At 37.5% G+C, this 19,640-nt stretch overlaps 1 protein-coding gene across 1 annotated transcript in view; it reads left to right on the top strand.

Annotated features, from left to right (window-relative positions):
* The window catches only part of LOC131060717 (uncharacterized), a 98,624-nt gene extending 79,768 nt beyond the window's left edge, over positions 1 to 18,856 (top strand). The window contains exons 9-11 of the mRNA XM_057994096.2: positions 30 to 111; positions 18,361 to 18,486; positions 18,671 to 18,856. Coding sequence (XP_057850079.2) covers positions 30 to 111; positions 18,361 to 18,450 — 172 coding nt within the window. The 3' untranslated portion in view covers positions 18,451 to 18,486; positions 18,671 to 18,856. The remainder of the gene's footprint in view (positions 1 to 29; positions 112 to 18,360; positions 18,487 to 18,670) is intronic.
* The last annotated feature ends 784 nt before the right edge of the window (positions 18,857 to 19,640 follow it).

The raw sequence follows: 19,640 nt of genomic DNA, 5'->3' as shown, positions 1-19,640 counted from the left end.
AACTAAATATAAATTTATGGTGAGAACAGTCATCCAAAGATCAGAGCCCGTGTAGAGCTCCTCCTCAGACAACATTGCCTTTCAAAGGAGAATGTAAAGGGAATTCTTCAGGTATAATATCTTGAAGAAAGGCATAAGTTTTTTCAATGTGCATTTTTTGTAGGGTTTACCTCATGAACCTTTAGGTTTTGTTTCTCATGTTTGATTTCACATTATATAACAAACAATCTAACATATTCATTTCTTTTAGTGCATGCTTTTTTTTCTAAATATTTTTGGCTACTAGGTTCGAGTATGTAAGCACTGAAATGTACTGATTATTTGTTTTGATTGGAATGCAAGTTGTGGGAGTAAAATGCACATTCTATAGCTTAAATGATTTTGACAAGGATGGGGGTTAAATTAATGATAGCTTGTCCTTGCAACCATGCCCTGGTTTCTCTCAGTAGACTTAAACCAACAATGAATTTACTGAATAAATTCAGACTTGTTTATTAACTATTGCAAAGATAAACATGCTAGAGGCAAACATTTTCTGTTGCAGAAGAAAGCACTTTAGTTTGATATTCTATAGGCAGCTATAGAACATGTTACAACAACAACTACTGAATTTGTTACAACCAGCCTAAGTCACTGCGTTCGTGTTCGAGTTTGAATTCGCCAACAATGAAATTCGGCAGGAGGAAAAAATTCGAAAAACAATTAGCCATTAAATTCGCTTTATATAAATTTGATTTTTAAAAAAAAATTAATAATATATCCAAAAAATATCATAATAAACAATATTAAATTTGTTTAATTATATTTTTATATTTTAATTTTAATTTGTCAAATTTTAAATATAAATAATTAAAATTTTGAATTAAACAATTAAAAATATTTAATTTATAATATATTAATGTTAAATCGGACAACTTTTATAAGAAATGTTAATATATTAGTTAACATTTATATTATATCGGGCAACAACATTATACTAAAATGTTTTCGTTATGGGTCAATCTTGTCGGGCATTTTAGTTCGCATTGTATCGGGCAAGATTATAAAATTATATCCTCTGTCTTCCGACGCCATTACAAACCCTACCGACGATCGGGCATACCGTTGACTTGCGGCCCTTTTGCGGCTCCCATACCTGCCGACTGCATTAGTGAAGTGGTCATCCGCCGACGGAAAAAAACTCTTCCTTAACCAGCGAATTTTAACGAATTTTAGCGAATTTCATACGGTTTTTATAAATTTGCCGGATATTGAACTCGAAGCTGAAAATTTGGCGAACACGGTGACATAGCAACTAGCTATGGAAACTTGTCACAAGCTGCAACAAAATATGCCACAGGTAGTTACAAACAGATTTTATTACAACTACTCTTTGCCCAGAAGAGTTCTCCCTCTAAATGAGTTTCCAATCTCTCCAGTAGTTCCCCTTTTCTCCCATTATTCAAAAACCAATTCAGAGACTGGTATTCCAAATTTATCACTATTTTTTTCATCTGTTTCTTGTTATAATTTATCAAAGTTATTATCTATTCATTTATCTATATCAAAGAAATGGGACTCGGACTCGGCTCGGACTCGACAAGGCTGACTTGTACTCGGACTCGGGACTCGGCGTCAGACTCGGCTGGACTCGGGAAAGTGAAAAACTCAAGAAATTTAGAGATTTTTAAAGATTTAAAACTTGTTTCAGACACCCTTTATTGAATACACCTTAAAGACACAATAACATCATCAAACTCGGCTCATTTGATTACATACATAGGTATACATAAATCACATAAGCATAAACGCAAATTGTAGCTGAAGAAAATAACAAGCATAGATATATAAATATTGTCAAATGTATACAATATTACAAAACTCATGGAATAAAAAATCCATGTCATCATATGATCATCATCAAATGTTTCATACAAATACCAAAGGTAAATAGTAAATACAACTACAAGTCTACAAGCTTATGGCTCAGAGGGCCGTGCACCCTCTCGCTCTGGCCCCCTGCAAAGGCGTTTAAGGTAGGTCCTGGATGATTCAGCAGCCATAGTCGCTCCCCGTGACACCATGCCATGCTCACCAACATCAGGAATAGCTGTGTCACTCTGAGTCTCAGTATTTCCTGTCTCTGCTCGTGCTCTCTGCTCCTCCTTTGCCATGGCTACAACCTCAACCTCTGTATCTACCTGGTCAATCCAATCAATGTCAGCATCACTAAAGACAGCTGCAGGAGTCCCAGGATCTGTCTGATTCTCATTGGCCCACTCTGCTTCAAGATCAACCTCATCTAGAATGATAGGAGAGATGTCAACTAATGCATTCTTTCTCATTCTCAGGCGAAGGTTGTAGTGAACAAAGACGAGATCATTCATCTTCTCCACAGATAATCTATTGCGCCTCTTGGAGTGTATGTGCTCAAACATACTCCAATTGTGCTCACAACCTGATGCGCTGCATGGTTGGCTCAAGATGCGAATGGCCAACTTCTGAGTATTTGGTGTCGTTGGGCCAAAAAAGCTCCACCAATGATCTGAGTTGGAAATGAGAAAAATAAATAAAATCAGTCTCACTCATGAACTCATTTAATAAGTTACAATATACAATAAAACTAAAATTAAGCCTTACAATTTATTTTTACGTGGCATCATAGTTGTCCTACCGTCTTTGGCGACAGGACGAGAGAAGGTCTTCCCTTGTGCATCTGAGAACAACTGTAGCTCTCGAATAAGGTCTATCTGAGAAGTACTAGCAGGTCCCATCTTCTTCATGATTGAGTATAGCCCATTAAGGACCTCCACATCAGCCTTGAAAGAAGGGATAAAACGGAATGCCGGATTCAGATAATAGGCTGCCGCATGGATGGGCCTATGAAGCTGATGATGCCACCTCCTATCAATGATCTCCCAAATGGGACCATACTTGCTCTCATCTCCTCCATAGACGAATTTGATGGCCTCCTTCGCCCTATCCATGCCCTCATATATATAGGCCATTGCAGGCTTATCTCCATCTGCAACTCGCAACAAAACCACCAAGGGCTTAACAAACTGCAAAATTGAAAATATTGTGTAATTTAGAAAAATGAGCAAATAAGAGAATACATATAATAAGTTATAAAACATGAAGTTAAATTGTAGAATTAATAAAAAAATCACCTTCACTATCTCATCACAAGGGACCCAAAAGTCTTGCTCATCAAAAATGCAGTCTGCCATATCTTTCCCTATAAGGGTGGTAGCATAGGATGAGGAAGACCACTCCTCACCAACAATCATACGTCTCAAGGCAGACTTAGACCTAAGCATGGACTGCAATGTGAGGAAGTTTGTGGCAAATCTTGTGATTCCTGGATGATGCAACTCCTTCTGCTTTGTGTATTGTCTCATAAGAGCCAACACCCATGAATGATTATATACAAATTTGCAGACATTTCTTGCCCTTTCTACACATCTCTTGACCCATGGGATTTTTCCAATATCCTCCAACATGGGGTCAATGCAATGAGCAGCACATGGAGTCCAAACTATAGATGGGTGCCTCTCCATCAATAGTCTACCTGCAACAACATAATTTGTTGCATTGTAAACTGTAATTAATGGAGGTACAAACTACAAGATAGTAATTAATTTGAAAACAAAATTAGTTTGTAATCAAAATTTTACCCGCAGCAATATAATTTGTTGTATTGTCGGTCACCACCTGTACCACGTTTTCCTCACCCACCTCATCAATCACCTCCTCTATCTGCTCACATAGGTAGGTGGCATTCTTGCAATGGGTGGAGGCATCAATGGACTTGATGAAAACGGTGCCCCCTGAAATAAAAAAATAAAGCTAGGTCAATGATCATTCAATAAACCATTAGATAAAAAATAAAAAATTAAAGACTATATGAAACTAAAATTAATCAATCACCTGCGGAAGAAACAAGAAAATTAAGGAGAGTTCCATTTCTCCTATCCGTCCAACCATCAGTCATGATGGTGCAACCTTTAGTGCTTCATATCTGGCGTTGTTCATCTAAATCCTTCTTCACATCATCCACCATTTGAGACAAAATGGGTCCCCTCAAATCACTCTCACTAGGGGCTTTGAACCCCACCCCACATATGGTAAGGGCATCAACCATTTCTTGCCAATAAGGAGACCTGTCGCAAAGAAACTCAATGAGATAAGTTAAGTGTAAAAATTAAAACAATCAAACTTAAAGTTAGTAAAACATTCACCTGGCTACAAAGAATGGAATACTGTTGTAGGTCCAAAACCTGTCAACTGCCATTTTAGCAGCATCATGGACCTCCTTGTTCCAACCCATGCCCTCAAGCGACGGTTGGGACCCAGGAGTAGTGCGAGGCACAAAGAAGGAATCCAACCTAGATTTACAAATCCTAGGTCCAATGCTAACACTCCCACTACAATTACTAGTGCTAGGAGCATGAGAAGTGGCGGTGGCACTGCCACTTATAGAAGTAGAAGCGGAAGGACCAGTAGTAGCAAACTGAGTGGGACGATATGAAGGTAAGGAAGAAGGGCCTCCAACACAACCTAATTGTGTCCCTCTTCCTAAATTTGCCTCTCTCCCAATGGCCGCTCGATCCTCCCTTTGTTTCTTTTTCTTTTCAATTTCCTCATCTATTACATAACATTCACATACGGCCTCAGGGAGTGCTTTTAGGCATGGTTCGGCATTATGTCCACGCACACCAGCAATATGGTATTTCAGTCTATATATACCTCCATGGAATATTGTTTTGCAAAATATACATTTTGTTTGCCGTTTCCTTGCCCTGGAAAATCCTCATGATATTTCCAAGCAGGGTCCTTTCTAATGGGGGGTCTAGAAGCTGAAGCAGACATTTTAGGATAGTTTTGTGAAACTTGAAGTTGAGGCAAATAATAAAGTGAAGTTTGCTGCAATAAAACAGTACAAACACAAAATAAAATTAATACATACATTCAAAAAAGCTAAAGTAGGGTTTGTCAAACCCTACTTTAAAAAAAAAGAAATTTACAAACCCTACATAGTACAACACTACAACTACATACTACATGCTACATACAAACATACAAAAGATTTTGAAAGAAAATGTAAAACTTTCAAAATAAATGAATAGAAAATGGAATTTTTGCATACAAGAAACAAAATAATCTTCAAAAAAACAATCTTACCTCTTACAACAAGCTTGAAATGAGCTGCAAATTCTTCCTATCCAACTCTTGATGCACCAAATCCAAACACAATGCAGCTCCAATGTGACAAATTGAAGAAAACTTGAGCTTCCTCCTTGCTGGTTATTCTTCTATGCACCCTTGTTTTTCTTCCCAACTCACTTTACTCCTCCTTTTTTTGCAAGTGAATGAAATGAAGGTCACTTTTAGGGATAGGAGATAATTAACAAAAAAAAACGGAACTGAAAAAACATTGCAAACTATTTTTTCTTTGTCTTTATTTTAGCTTGACGCTGACCGAGTCTGGGGCTCGGGACTCGCCGAGTTTGGCGAGTTTGAGCCAAACTCGCCAACTCGGCGAGCCTGGCGATTTTACTCGTTGGACTCGGACGAGTCCGAGATTGAGTCCTAGGGACTCGACGAGTATGATTCGGACTCGGACTCGCCGAGTTCAGGCAAGTCCGGGCGAGTCCCGTTTCTTTGATCTATATACTGTGGTGCTTCTTATCCTTTTGCTCCTTAAAAATGACTTTCCCCTTCAATTAGATAATTAACATAAGTTTGTCTTTTAATTTTGCTTTTCCGACAACTTAACATTTAGTTATTTATTTATTTTTTGTACATCCAGCCAAAGTTACGAAAAATATTAGAATGGACCAAAATCAAATTCTGATCATGCTAAAAGAGTCTTAAGCGCTCAAGAAATCAAACCTTATAAAAATTGGCGCTTTCCATAATTAGGAAGCTTCTCCAAGAAGTGTGGAGAGATCCCATAAAGTCAAAACTGTACCCAGAAAGTACCATGGGACTCACTGCCACTGTTGCAATTCTGTCTTGAAACATTTGCCCCTCTGCAAGAAAGTTGGAATTCATGAAGATATTGGAAAGGCCACAAAAAAGGGACATTACATTTTTATATTAGCTTATATTTAGACTTAGTTAAGTTGATTATTGTTTATTGTTTTGTATGAATCTATGTGGTTGGTAGATGGTTAGTATTGAATTTTTTGTGCAGATGTATTCATGCACAATGTGTTTTCACCACTAAATCTGAAAATTTGATCACTTTATTCAAATAATTTTATACATATTGGTTATTCTTGCACATACCCATTAAAAGATAAGCTCACTTGTTTCTTCCTGCGCACCTCATTATGATTTATCTGTTTAGAAAATTGTGCAATGATAAGTGGAATGCATGCCACTTTCTAATGAACTATTTTAAACATATGAGTTTCATTTGTCTACGATGATTAATCCATTGTTATATATGTCTAGGGATCTCATCAAATAGCATTGTGACAAATGAATGATGGTTGAGTTGAAAATGAACACAAACATAAAGAAGTTAAAATGCAGAGTCATCATTAGAAAGTACACTAGACATCAATTGTCGGTTTTAGTGGAAGCTGGAACATGTCTGACAAAGCTTATTGAGTAGCTATGTGGGGAAACCTACTGTACCTAGTTAGCACATGTCAATAACAAAATGTTTAGGCACCTATGTTATCATTTCATAGCCATTTGAAAAGGATGTGTTTTTAACGAGTATAAGAAATACAATGCATGAATTGTTATGCACTGCCATTGCAATGATTGTGTCTTAAGAAAACTGACATCTAGTTACTTTTTGCATTAAGGAATGGTCATTTATGGTTGGATGATTTGGTTGAATGCTCTCATTTTAATGATTCACACATGAAAGTGTCAGTTAGATATCCAATCTTTGAATTAAATGACATTGAATGCCACTTTTGATTAACTTGAATAGAAAGTTAACATGCTGGATGATTTGCAAAATCACTTGTTACAGTGATTCAGGAATGATCATTAAGGAGCTGTTTAGTACCCTTTTTCTTAATTGAGCCTATTTAAGCAAAGCTATGTTTACATGCTTTTTTAACTAGCAATGTTCATAGTGAAGCTTCGCCAAAACTTACACAGTTTCCATCACTGCTCTTCAAATAACAATTTTACTTTTGAGCAGGTATCAATATTGTAGTAGAAGTGTTAGTAGCTATGTATACAAGTTATTACAATATTTGGGTGATAACAATTGTTTGGAGTCTATACCATATTTATTTAAGTGTTAGGAAGATGTTGGTGAAAGTGCTGAAGCTAGCACGACATTGGTCACACTCACATTCAACCGTGTGAATATCTCTGTAGAATGCACCCAAAAGGATCGTTGTGGCACAATCAAATTCTGCATACTAGTATGTAATGTCCTCATTTTGAAATAGGATTTAATAATAAATAAAAAGAATAAAAATAATTTAATATAATTAAAATGTATTAAGTTAATGAATGGTCAAAAGCCATGGAATGAAGAGTTGTGACTCTCTCAAACATGAGATATAAGAGGGATAAGAGATCATTTGAAAACGAATAAGGAGGGAAGAAATGAATGAAGCATGTGAATCGAGGAAGGATTTGTGGAAGAAGAAAGGAATGGGAAGTGGATAAGGTTGTGTCTCTTTCAAAGATCAAGAATTATGAAGGGTTGTACTATTTCAAAAGATGCAAATTGTGAAAGGTTGTCTCTCTTGCCAAGAGGCAGGCATGATGACGAGATTTGACCTCGCCCTCACATGGGAAGATCTTAAGGAGAGAAAGTTCACATGAGGAAGAGATGGAAGAGAGATCAATTTGGAGAATAATATATTATTCTCAAAAGCAGCAATGGAAAGTGGTGACTTAATTGTAATGAAAGGTGGCGCTTTAATTCGTATGAAAAGTGGTGACTTATTGTTATGGAAGGTGGTGCCTCAATTCTTAAGAAAGGTGGTGACTCTTCCACCAGTAAAGTATAAAGGAGAGATCATTTAAAGAAAGGGTAGGAAAAAAGATGGAATAAATTCAGATTGAATATTAATAATTAAATATACAGTAGTTCAAATTTACTTGTGGGTTTAGGTATAAGTTTTTTATGCACAGCATGATGAATATTATCTGTTCATTGATGATTAATAATATGCTGTTCTTTATAACTGTTTATAATATTTATCTGACTGTTTATGACTTTTTATAATATGCTGTATGTTTATGACTGCTTAGGATTCATTATATAACCTGCTTGATTGTTCTATTCAGCCATGATAGGGGCAATGAGGGATTACAAGGACAGGAACGGCGATGGGGTACTCTTCTAGGTACGCCACCTCATGGGCTTCTGGGCACTCTATTGTGATTATACCTCATTCCTCTATCATGGTGAGTTAATACACCAAGAAGTTCAGTCATAGGAAGTGAGAGATGGATGGCAAGATGATGGGGGAACAGCTATAAGACACCTAACTAGGTACAACACCTCATATGGATGGATCTCTTGGACACCCTATCAAGTCACCTTATTCTAGCTTCCCCATGGTTGAATTTCGCCAATAAATTAGAAATATCATGAGCAGGTTAATGCTCGTAAACCTAGTAGGATTTTAGGGCAAAAAACTAGGAAATTAAAAAAGGGACATTACATTGTAGATTTGTAAAGTGGAAAATTGGACCCTCGTGGTTCCCCACCTAGGAGAGAGAAAGGAAACCACTAGGGTGATTTTCACTTGATGCAAAAATGCACTTTACATTCAAAAGAGGGATTGAATCCACTAGATCCAAATCCAAGGGAAATAAGGATGTGAATGTTAAGTGGATTGTAAGTGTTGGAATGTAATTTGCCCTCTTTTGTAAATGGATATGTTGTCTTGTTGACTATGTAAAAAAGGAAGACAAAATAAATGAAACAAGGAGCTACCAAATCGGGATCGCGCTGTAACATCGGATCTGAAACGTTTAGACTGATACAAATCTGCCCTGCAAATTTGGAGAAAAGTCGTCAGGACCGTGTGTAAGTTATGCACAGTCCTCTGAAAAATCCGTGAGTCGAAAAGGGTTTTTCCATCTCTGCAAATGAAGCCTAAATCTGCAATTACAGCCGCGCACCTGCAACCTACACACAAAAAAGAAGGGAAGAAGGGTTGTGTCTAGGGGTTTGCCTTAGTCAAACCCCGGTTGAGGAATCAACCTTGAAAGAAAGTAATTGCAAATACTTAAATGTGAATAATGGAAATGTATACCTTGCAGATCTGCAATTTGTTGATGATGGTTGCTTTGCTTCTTGAATGTAATCACAAGTGTTGCATGAAATGGCATGTAACATGACAAAACCCTAACACACACATGCTTGCAAATGAATGTTGTAATGTTGCTCCAATGGATGAGTGAAGTAGACACATGAAGGAGAAGACTTGATGGATGCTTGAAGACTTGAAGACTTGAACGCTTGATGACCATAATAGAGACCATCCGCTTGTTTTCCCAATTTTCGCTTATCTCTGCTTATGAGAGGACTAGATCCCCTTTTATACCTGCCTGGGGGGATTTAATTTTCCTCTCACCAAAGGCCGACATAGGGGAAATTAAATTCTAAATAGGAAATTAGGTCCAAGGGTCAGATGGACCTATTTTAGGGCCACCCAAAGAGGGAGGACAGGGGCGCCACGCCCCTGTCCAAGGGGGATAGGGGCGCCACGCCCCTGTCCTGCCCTATTTTGGGGCTTGGACAGGGTCATCAGGTGACACAAGGGATGAAACAGGAGTAGATTTGGAAGAATAATGCAAAGGGGGGTCCCAATTGAGTAGGGAGATGCAGTCGCTAGGGTGAGGACCTAGAACGCGGTCAAAATTGCAAGGGTTGCAATTTTATGATGCTACATTTAGTGGGTGAGGACCTAGAACGCGGTCAAAATTGCAAGGGTTGCAATTTTATGATGCTACATTTAGTCCCCACTTTAGCGGGAGTATGGCTTACGCCAATACTACCGGTAAAGTAGAAGAAAGAGAGATGAAGATGGGAGATGCGAAGCAATACCACAAGGAGTATAAGACATCACTAATCTTGAGGAACAAAAGCCCCCAATGTTAGGATCTTAACTCCCTCAAACATATGCAAGAGCACAAAAGACAAAAAGAACAAGACAAACAAGACAAGACAAAGTACAAAAGACACGACAAAAACAAAACACAAGACCACAAATCAACTAGTCGAAGAGACCTCGATACTCAAATGTTTCAACAACTAATTGAAACACAAAGACAAATGCCATCACGTAAACACCAATAATTACATAAAAGAGCAAAGCTGGCATCGTCCATGAACCATCAATAGTAAAACTATGAGTTCATGAGAGGAAGAGGAGAGATAACATGAATACACACTTTGGTGATCCATGAGAAGAAAGGCTAACAAAAGGAACCAAGGACATCTCGCCCCTAGAACTAGGTGATCCATGGAGAAAAAAGGACATGGAAAACTAGCCCCTAGATTCTATCTAGGTGATTCATGTAAGGGAGGAGAGTGAGAACACCGTTAGTTCCACTCAATCTCATGCGCGTGTGTGCAAGTGAGGTTCGAAGCACCTCATAGGAGTCTATGCCCGAGTATGCTACAACCTATATAAGATGTATAAATGTCAAGAAAGGTGTGACATCTCGCTCTAAGAGACTATGCTTTGGTTCCGAGAATAATCACCCTACATAAGAGAAAAGTGGCGACATCTTGCTCTAAGAGGCTGCCGTCTGGTTTCAAGAATATCCCACTGTATAGGAGAAAAGTGGTGACATCTCGTTCTAAGAGGTTGCCCTCTAGTTCCGAGAATGACCCACTGTATAAGAGAAAAGTGGCGGCATCTCTCTCTAAGAGGCTGTCCTCTGGTTCTGAGAATGACCCATTGTATAAGAGATACAATGCGCAAGAGAAGCATAATACAAAAGGAGCAGTGTGGGTGCCCCCCCTTTAAGATGTCAATGTAGTTTAATGTTGATATTTTAAGGAAAGTAGAACAAAGATACCTACCTTCGACACCAAGAAGATATCCATCATGCAACAATGTCATAAATACACGTCTCAAGAAGTGGTAATCTTCTAAGAGAAGAGAGAAAGAGCATCATATATTCCCCAAGAGGGATTATTCATAAGAACATACCATTGTAAGAAATGATTATCACATATGAAAAATGCAGCCCCTAAAGGAACTAATGATAAATGAGATAGAAAGAAAGAGAAAGGAGCGAAATCCTTGCCCCCCAAGTGAGGAGAACAAGGAGAAGCGTTACACATCTTCTAATGGTGATTATTTTCAAGCAATATGCCTTCCTAATGGAACAAATCCTCTCACGGAAGGAACATGTATTTCATGAGAGATCATTCCATGCTAGGGGGCATATCATACTTGTGAATAACCGAAACCATAGAAGAGGTAAGTTTTCCAAGAGAATGAAGGCAAGAGAAGAAGTGGATTACTCATTAAAGATGCTCCTCTCCAAGCAAAGAGGAAAACCAAAGAACATTTATAAGCTCACATAGGAATAACTCTATACAATAAAGGAGATCTAATAATGAATAATGCACAAAGATAGAGATAAATCCATAGAAAGAAGAAGGAAAGTGAACTTCATGTTGCTACCCCAAGGTATTTAAAATTGAAATAACACCACCACAAATGATAAAGAGCCCCCAATTACGTTGGCTACTTATGTCATAGGGTGAAGAGCAACATGAAGAGAAAAGAAGTTCTAAGGCACTATGTTTTTGCCAAGAAATACAACTAGATCTATTGTAAGACAAATTCGTGCAAGATCATATTGCTTTTGAACAAATTTCTTAAACACATGACATTGTCCAAGAGAATGTGAATATGAATCATGGAAAATGCAATATTCGTCACCTTTCACTTGTTCAAGATTGTTATTCTACTTTTTAGGAGGAAAGGAAATGTTCTTATCATACTTCAATCTCCAATAGATTCTTGTAGCTAGTCTTTCAGGATGATAAATATGTTTTAAGTCATCTTCTTGGCATGGAGGAGAAAAATTGTTAGAAGAAGAAGGATGATTATCCACGATTCTAATTGTTCCATTGTCTATGCCTTCTTGAATAGATTTCTGAAAATCAGGGCAATCATCGGCATTGTGATCGTGGGTTTGATGAAACGAGCAAAAAGGACGTTTTGAAGAAGAAGCATTCTTGCGGGCTCTTATGATTTGTTGTCCTTGAAGATGATTTTGAAAGTTTTGGAGCCTAAGGAGTTCGTCCATAGGGAGAGGAGTCTCGTTTCCTAGGCATTCTGTAGTAGCTTGTGCGGGAGGGTTTATAGGGACACGAATTCCTTGTTCAAACTTCCCAAGTCCTTGTCCTCTAAAACCTTGTTTTGTTACTATATGAAAGCCACGGCTATAAGAATGTTGCAAATGACTAGGTGGGGGAATAGGATCATGACTTTCTTTGAAATCTGATGTGTAAGGGGGAATAGAAGGACTTGTAGATGAGGAAGGAATATCACTTGAAGGAACATTCTCCTTTCTCTCATCATGCTTATCCTTTTTGGGAGATTGGGAATGAACATCTTCATCATCTAAAGGCTCATTTTTACTTATTTCTATGCGACGAGAAAGATCATTAATAAAATGCATAACATCATCCTCTCTACATATATTTTGATGTTGAAGATAGGTCCTAGGAGAATAAGGAGGGTCTAAAAATGTAAGAATGTTAATATTTTGATTTTGCCCCCCTTGCTCAAGGGCATGTGTATGAGAAGAAGATGGGCCCATGTTGCTTTCCAATGCTTGCTCTCTTTTAAAAAGATCATTGGTTGAAGCATTAGTTCTCATCTCATTCACACAAGATAACCCTAGGAGAGGTACAAGGATTAGGATCTCTAAGATTGGGATCTACAAAAGCCTTAAGGTGATTAACATATGAAATGCATTTTGTTAATAACATCACCATAATACAACATAAATGATACATGAAAGCTTTGAGATCAAATTGAAAAGGAAATGACTTTGAAATCCTAACAACACAATATGATCAAGTGCTATGAATGACAAGAAGCAACATGAAATGAAAGAAGCCATTATCCAACACATGATTGTAATAAATATATGTTAAAAACAATGTAATCATATGTGAAATAGCAAATAAGTCTAATCCATTGATTGCCATTGAAAGTCTCTTAAATAAAATCTTAATTTTGCTGAAAAAGATCTAAAATTAGGACCCCTTTTATGAAAATTAATTTAAAAGTTGAGTGTGTTGAAATTTGAATTTGTTTTCGACCTTAAGAGGTGTTAAAATTGATAAAGCATGCCAATTTCCTAGATTTAAGTAGAAAAATATAGTCAATTCCGACTCCCAAAATTTCGGGAAAAAAGCTAGGGACCGTGCGTAAGTTATGCACGGTCCGACCAACTCTTTTCGAAATTTTTAGGGATGATAGAAATTATGATTTTATTGCAGAATCCAAAAAAAAAAGTTGATTTGGAGATGTCTAGATAGGTCAAATTAGCAGTGAAAGGTCGAAAATAGGAGATTCTTAAAAATTAGGGTTGTGCTGTTTAAGCATTTAATTTTCAGAATGAAAAGACAGATTTGAATTGCAATTTTGAAATAGAAATCAGATCTGAAACAAGCAACTAAAATGCTATACTTCACAAGCTTAATTTCCTCAAAATGAAAAATTAGGGTTTTTATGCAATTAACCTCTAAAATTTGCGAAAAGATCAAACTTGGAAATAAAATTTTGAAATTCAAATTGCAATTACTCAGATCTAACAGTAAGAAATCAGAATTAAGATGTAAAACGTCGGGTTCACTAAAATGTAAAGTGGAAAATTGGACCCTCGTGGTTCCCTACCTAGGAGAGAGAAAGGAAACCACTAGGGTGATTTTTACTTAATGCAAAAATGCACTTTACATTCAAAAGAGGGATTGAATCCATTAGATCCAAATCCAAGGGAAATAAGGATGTGAATGCTAAGTGGATTGCAAGTGTTGGAATGTAATTTGCCCTCTTTTGTAAATAGATATGTTGTCTTGTTGACTATGTAGAAAAGGAAGACAAAATAAATAAAACAAGGAGCTACCAATTCGGGATCGCGCTGTAACTTCGGATTTGAGACGTTTAGACTGATACAGATCTGCCTTGCAAATTTGGAGAAAAGTCGTCAGGACCGTGTGTAAGTTATGCACGGTCCTCCGAAAAATTTGCGAGTCGAAAATGGTTTTGTCGTCTCTGCAAATAAAGCTTAAATCTGCAATTACAGCCGCGCACCTGCAACCTACACACAGAAAAGAAAGGAAGAAGGGTTGTGGATAGGGGTTTGCCTTAGTCAAACCTAGGTTGAGGAATCAACCTTGAAAGAAAGTAATTGCAAATACTTAAATGTGAATAATGGAAATGTATACCTTGTAGATCTGCAATTTGTTGATGATGGTTGCTTTGTTTCTTGAATGTAATCACAAGTGTTGCATGAAATGGCATGTAACATGACAAAACCCTAACACACACACATGCTTGCAAATGAATGTTGTAATGTTGCTCCAATGGATGAGTGAAGAAGACACATGAAGGAGAAGACTTGATGGATGCTTCAAGACTTGAACACTTGATGACCATAATAGAGACCATCCGCTTGTTTTCCCTTTTTTTGCTTATCTCTGCTTATGAGAGGACTAGATCCCCTTTTATACCTTCCTTGGGGGATTTAATTTTCCTCTCACCAAAGGCCGACAAAGGGATTCCCAAATAGCAAATTAGTTGATCACATAAAACTAGATTTACATTATAAAAACATTTAGATTTATAAAACACATAAAACTTAAGCTATTTTATTCTTAGTTTTAGTTTCTATAAAACAATAATATCTAAATGAGCCATTTAAACATCTCTATAAAAAATGCATTGGCTAGTATTTTAAATCCTAAATAGCAAATTAGGTCCAAGGGTCGGATGGACCCATTTTACGGCCACCCAAAGAGGCAGGACAGGGGTGCCCCTATTTTGGGGCTTGGACAGGGTCATGAGGTGACACAAGGGCTGAAACAAGAGGAGATTTGGAAAAATAATGCAGAGGGGGGTCCCAATTGAGTAGGGAGATGCAGTCGCTAGGGTGAGGACCTAAAACGCGGTCAAAATTGCAAGGGTCGCAATTTTATGACGCTACAAGATGGAAACCATATCATGGATAAGTACTATAAAATGATCATGGAGCTTCTTGGGAAGGAATTAGTTGAACCAAAATTAGAGAATGTGTAACTGATTCAAGGCCTAGTTCCCCCATGTGTGGTACTTAATGCACAAATACATTTTTCCCATAGTATTTATCTCCACAACAACACAAAATAGGAGCTAGACAATTACTATGCTGTGATGGATAGTTGGGCTGACTTTCTCATTGAGAAATGTGCAAAAGATTTTTAGGTCCCACTTATGCTAGTTGCCAAATATTCCAAGTCAACATTTTACTCTATTGTTGTTTTTGTAGAAAAGTATATCCAAATGAGGTTGGAGATCCAGAAGAATTAAAATGTGAGCCATCTAAGTAACCATATATTCTCAACAAAGCTTATTTGGAAGCTAAGTGACAATGGTACCTCGGATTCTTGTTGATACATTAAATCCTCCAATTTCCTATGCACAAGAACACAAACATGTGCTTGAATGGTTCAAGCAGTAGAAGGAAAGAGTTGAGCAGTGTAAGAGAAGAGTTGACAAAGGAAATAGCCCAATGCTTGATTCTCCAAAAATATGATTAGGAACTATTTGGATCTTGTTTGAGGAAGACCATGAGGCCGAATACCAAGGAATGTGAGAGTGATAGCAGCAGGCAATGCAAACTCCACACCTAGATGTAGCACCAATTTAGAAGTTGATGCTACTGCAGCTCCACCATAGAACCCTTCAGCTATGCTTGGTCCAAATGCACCATTCCCACCTCACATTGTGTTGTAGAATGTTTCCAGAGTATAGATTGATATGCCTCCATCACTTTAAAAGCCACAGGCCCTAACTTTCTTTTTGTAGGACAAGACTCATACATAATGTGTGCACAAGGATCTAGAGTTGGTAATGCATTTGGGCAGCTTGCTAGCTCCACATTCATCTGCACAAGCATTATGCATACAAACAACTTGCTCTCTGGTTTGCGAAACAACTGAAAATGGCTAGGAGCACATAATCCTTGCACCATTTGTGTTATTTGATGAGTAGTTTGACAACCTTGTCCTTGCTATTAATGCAATGCTACAATGAGTAACAAACAGCTTTAGCAATCTAGCACGAACCATAGCTAAAAAGAAACAATTGAAAGGACAAAAATGAAGCAGAGTAAACTGCACAATAATTGGAGAAATCAAATGTAGAGACAAATTGCTACATCACGAGCAGCTCTTGAGGTGAACATTACCCTATGATATGCCACAACCAAAGTCTGTCTCCTTCAGAAATATACGGTAGCTACATGATTGGGTCTTGTTCATGGAGAAAGTCCTTTTGACTCAAGTTCATTAACTGTGCATATAGATCAAGTTGAAGCATTTGCTCATTGATAGCTTCCTATTCAGAGCACTCCCTTGGCCTCACTTAGCATGTCATCACCAGCCTAGGAAATACCAGCATTTCAACCAATATATATGAAAACAAATGTACCATAAAAAAATATAATGTGGAGAAGGAAGAAATAATGATCAACATGTATTTGTATTGTAAAAGGTTGGTTTTCTACAGCCGAGAAAGATCTGCATTGCAGTAACAATATTTGGGACAACATAAAAATATGGAACCTTGACAAATACGTAAAAACGGTCTTTCTGAAGCATATTGAATCAGAATATTAATACACATGTAGCTTAGGTTTTGATGCAGACCTCTTAGACATAGTTCCATGGGATGTTGCCCCCATGGAAATGCAGAGTTTCAGAAATGGGGATGCAAGGACTGGGATGAAACGGTTCCCTGTCCCCAGTCCCCATCCCCCACCAACAGAGTGGGGATGTAGCTGGGATGCCCCCAAGAAGCAGGGGATAACTCCGACATGTTTTCCCCCTGCTGGGGATGTTGGAGTGGTGCCCTGATGTCCCTGGAACGGCCTGTGGACTTCTAGAAGTCCTTTGACTTTATTGATGGTGCGAGGAAGTCCCCACAGCTCGGGCAGCAATAAAGTTCATTAAAATAACAAAAAAACAAAGCTTCATAATGTCAGATCAACAATTTTGATTCATGTTAATTATTTGAACAGAAAGACAACGTGATGGCAAGTACCGATGGTTGACCTTGGAAAAAAGAGGGAATATCTACGAGGCATTGGAGACAAAATAGTCTATTGGATTTGAACTGCCGTGAATTGTTTTGTTAACTGATTCTGGGATGCAAGCTCTCTTAACAGTTACTATTTTCTGCTCTGCGACTGCTGTGATGAGCTTCTAATTACAGAGAAGAAAATAATTAAATAGATTCAAGAAAGATGATATTCCTGTCCTTAACTGTGGAGCCCTCATCATTTAGATTGGTCAGATTCCTCAGCTTCACCATTGGTTCTGTCTCCAAATCCTAACTTCCACTCTTGTTTTAAAGAACAAAAAATAAAATTTGTTTTGGTTGTGTGTGTGTATATCTGTTCCACAAACTTCTGTGTCCTTGCTGTCCACAAATTTGGGTCCATGGTCCCCACATCTCTGAAACCTATTCCCAGCGTTCCCCCATCTTGTGGCCCCAGAACTCTGTGGAACAATGCTTATAGGAGAGATTGAGAACTGTAAATATACGTCTTTCTCAAGTGCATGGTAATTTAAATACAAACAGTATGAATTATAAATTGAATCGACTCCAGTGGAAGATAAATTAGTTGAAGCTGTTCGCATGGTCATGGTGCAACACTGAGTTTGTGCTGTCATTGGACCAGCATTAAGGTTTAATGCCAAGTGGGCAGATGCTACAGACAAGGTTTTTGTGGTGTCGATTGTGCTGATACACAGATATGGATATGATGCAGATGTACTAAAGCTACACAGAACTTAAGTTATGGCAGGATGCTGCCTGACCCTACTGCAATGGAAGCCATGAGAGGCCATCCCCTTTGAATCCACTGTGTGAGGGAGGGAAATGCTGAATGTTACAAGCATATACTATACTATCTATTGATATAGATTCCTTTGCTTTGAGTTCTGGTTAATAGAAGCTAGAAGTGTTATCTTTCATAACGTATTTTATTCTTCTTATCTCATGGCTGTATGATTTGTGATTATCATTTTGTTATATTGTACTGAGATGTTAGTTAATTTTAGCATTCTTTACCTCCTTTATTAATATTTATCATTAATCTAAGTTCCTTTTGGGTCATTCCTGCATATCAATTTTTCTTCAGGAGTATCATGACAATATTGGAGACTTGGATGGACCGGAAGAAAAAGAACGAGCCCAAACTAAAGTTCAAAAGTTTATTGATGCAATGTAATTATGATTGTTACTGGGAAAATGTGAAAAAAGTGAGGTAAATTACAATTCAGCATCCCAATATTTCTTAAGTGTAATTTAAATGCTTAGCATGTTTTTTCTTCAGTCTTTTTTAGCTATTGATTTCATGTAGTTGTTAATCCAAATGTGAATATCTTGATATTGGAGGATTTTCATTCAATAGTTTTCTTACATTGTATTCAAACTGTGCAATATAACAGAGTCCTGTTAGCATTTGTTGAAGAAGTAAACAAACAAACTACAGCGAATCATTTCAGAGGGGATATATATTCCGGATGGCAACAAGATTGCCTGGTATCCAATGACTTAATTGCAACTCTTCTTGAATTGTCTCAAACGGGAAATGCTTCTGCTTTATATATGCATCATCTGCATTGTTTATCTCATTTTATCTGTATAACAAGTATGTGTTTTAAATGCTTTTCTCTCTGGGTAGCATTGCATTGACATTTCTCAGCTCCCAGGAACATATAGTAAATTTTACAGGCAGGGTGAATCACAGCAAAAAAAAACCATAATTGAGTGCTATTCACTGGTCATTGAAATGTCCAGATCAGACAAGAATGTTAACACCAGAGCTAAAGTGTAGTTTGGAAGGAAAGATTATGCCTAATTGATCACATCTCAGGCAGCCTTTTGTATATGGTTTTGCTTAAATCCATAGTGTTAAGTCTTTTAGGACACCTACATGTAACTTCTTTCAAGGAACTTAAACTATGGTAATGGTGAACTTCCATTTACATCAGGGGCCCTAGTTCTATTGACCTATTAAATTTGGATTTGCCCATTAGTCCTTGTTATGACAGAAGAATAATTCTAGTGAAAACCTAAGCATCACAGGAAGGAACAATACAGCTATTAAAAAATCCAATTTTATATTGACAGAAAGCGTCCTCAGAAATGATGATTATCAAAAATTAAAATTTTCATTTCATCTGAACTCTGGGTATAGATTGCTGTAGTGTCACTTGTAATAAACGATAAAGAAGTGCATGAGATCAAGGAAGATGTGGCATGTTTTTAGGCAACAAGCAAGAACACATACCATTGCAGGTTTAATTGGTCTACAAAATTGGGTACTTAGGAGAGTGATAGAAGCCTATAACCTATTTTGGTCTTAAATTTTATCCCGCATTGAAGTGAAGGAAGCCTAGAACATTGCATATTCAA

The sequence above is a fragment of the Cryptomeria japonica genome, chromosome 11 (assembly GCF_030272615.1).
Source record: "Cryptomeria japonica chromosome 11, Sugi_1.0, whole genome shotgun sequence".
In the NCBI taxonomy this organism is placed as follows: domain Eukaryota; kingdom Viridiplantae; phylum Streptophyta; class Pinopsida; order Cupressales; family Cupressaceae; genus Cryptomeria; species Cryptomeria japonica.
Note: the sequence above shows the minus strand (reverse complement) of the source record. Positions and strands in the feature narration are given on the sequence as shown.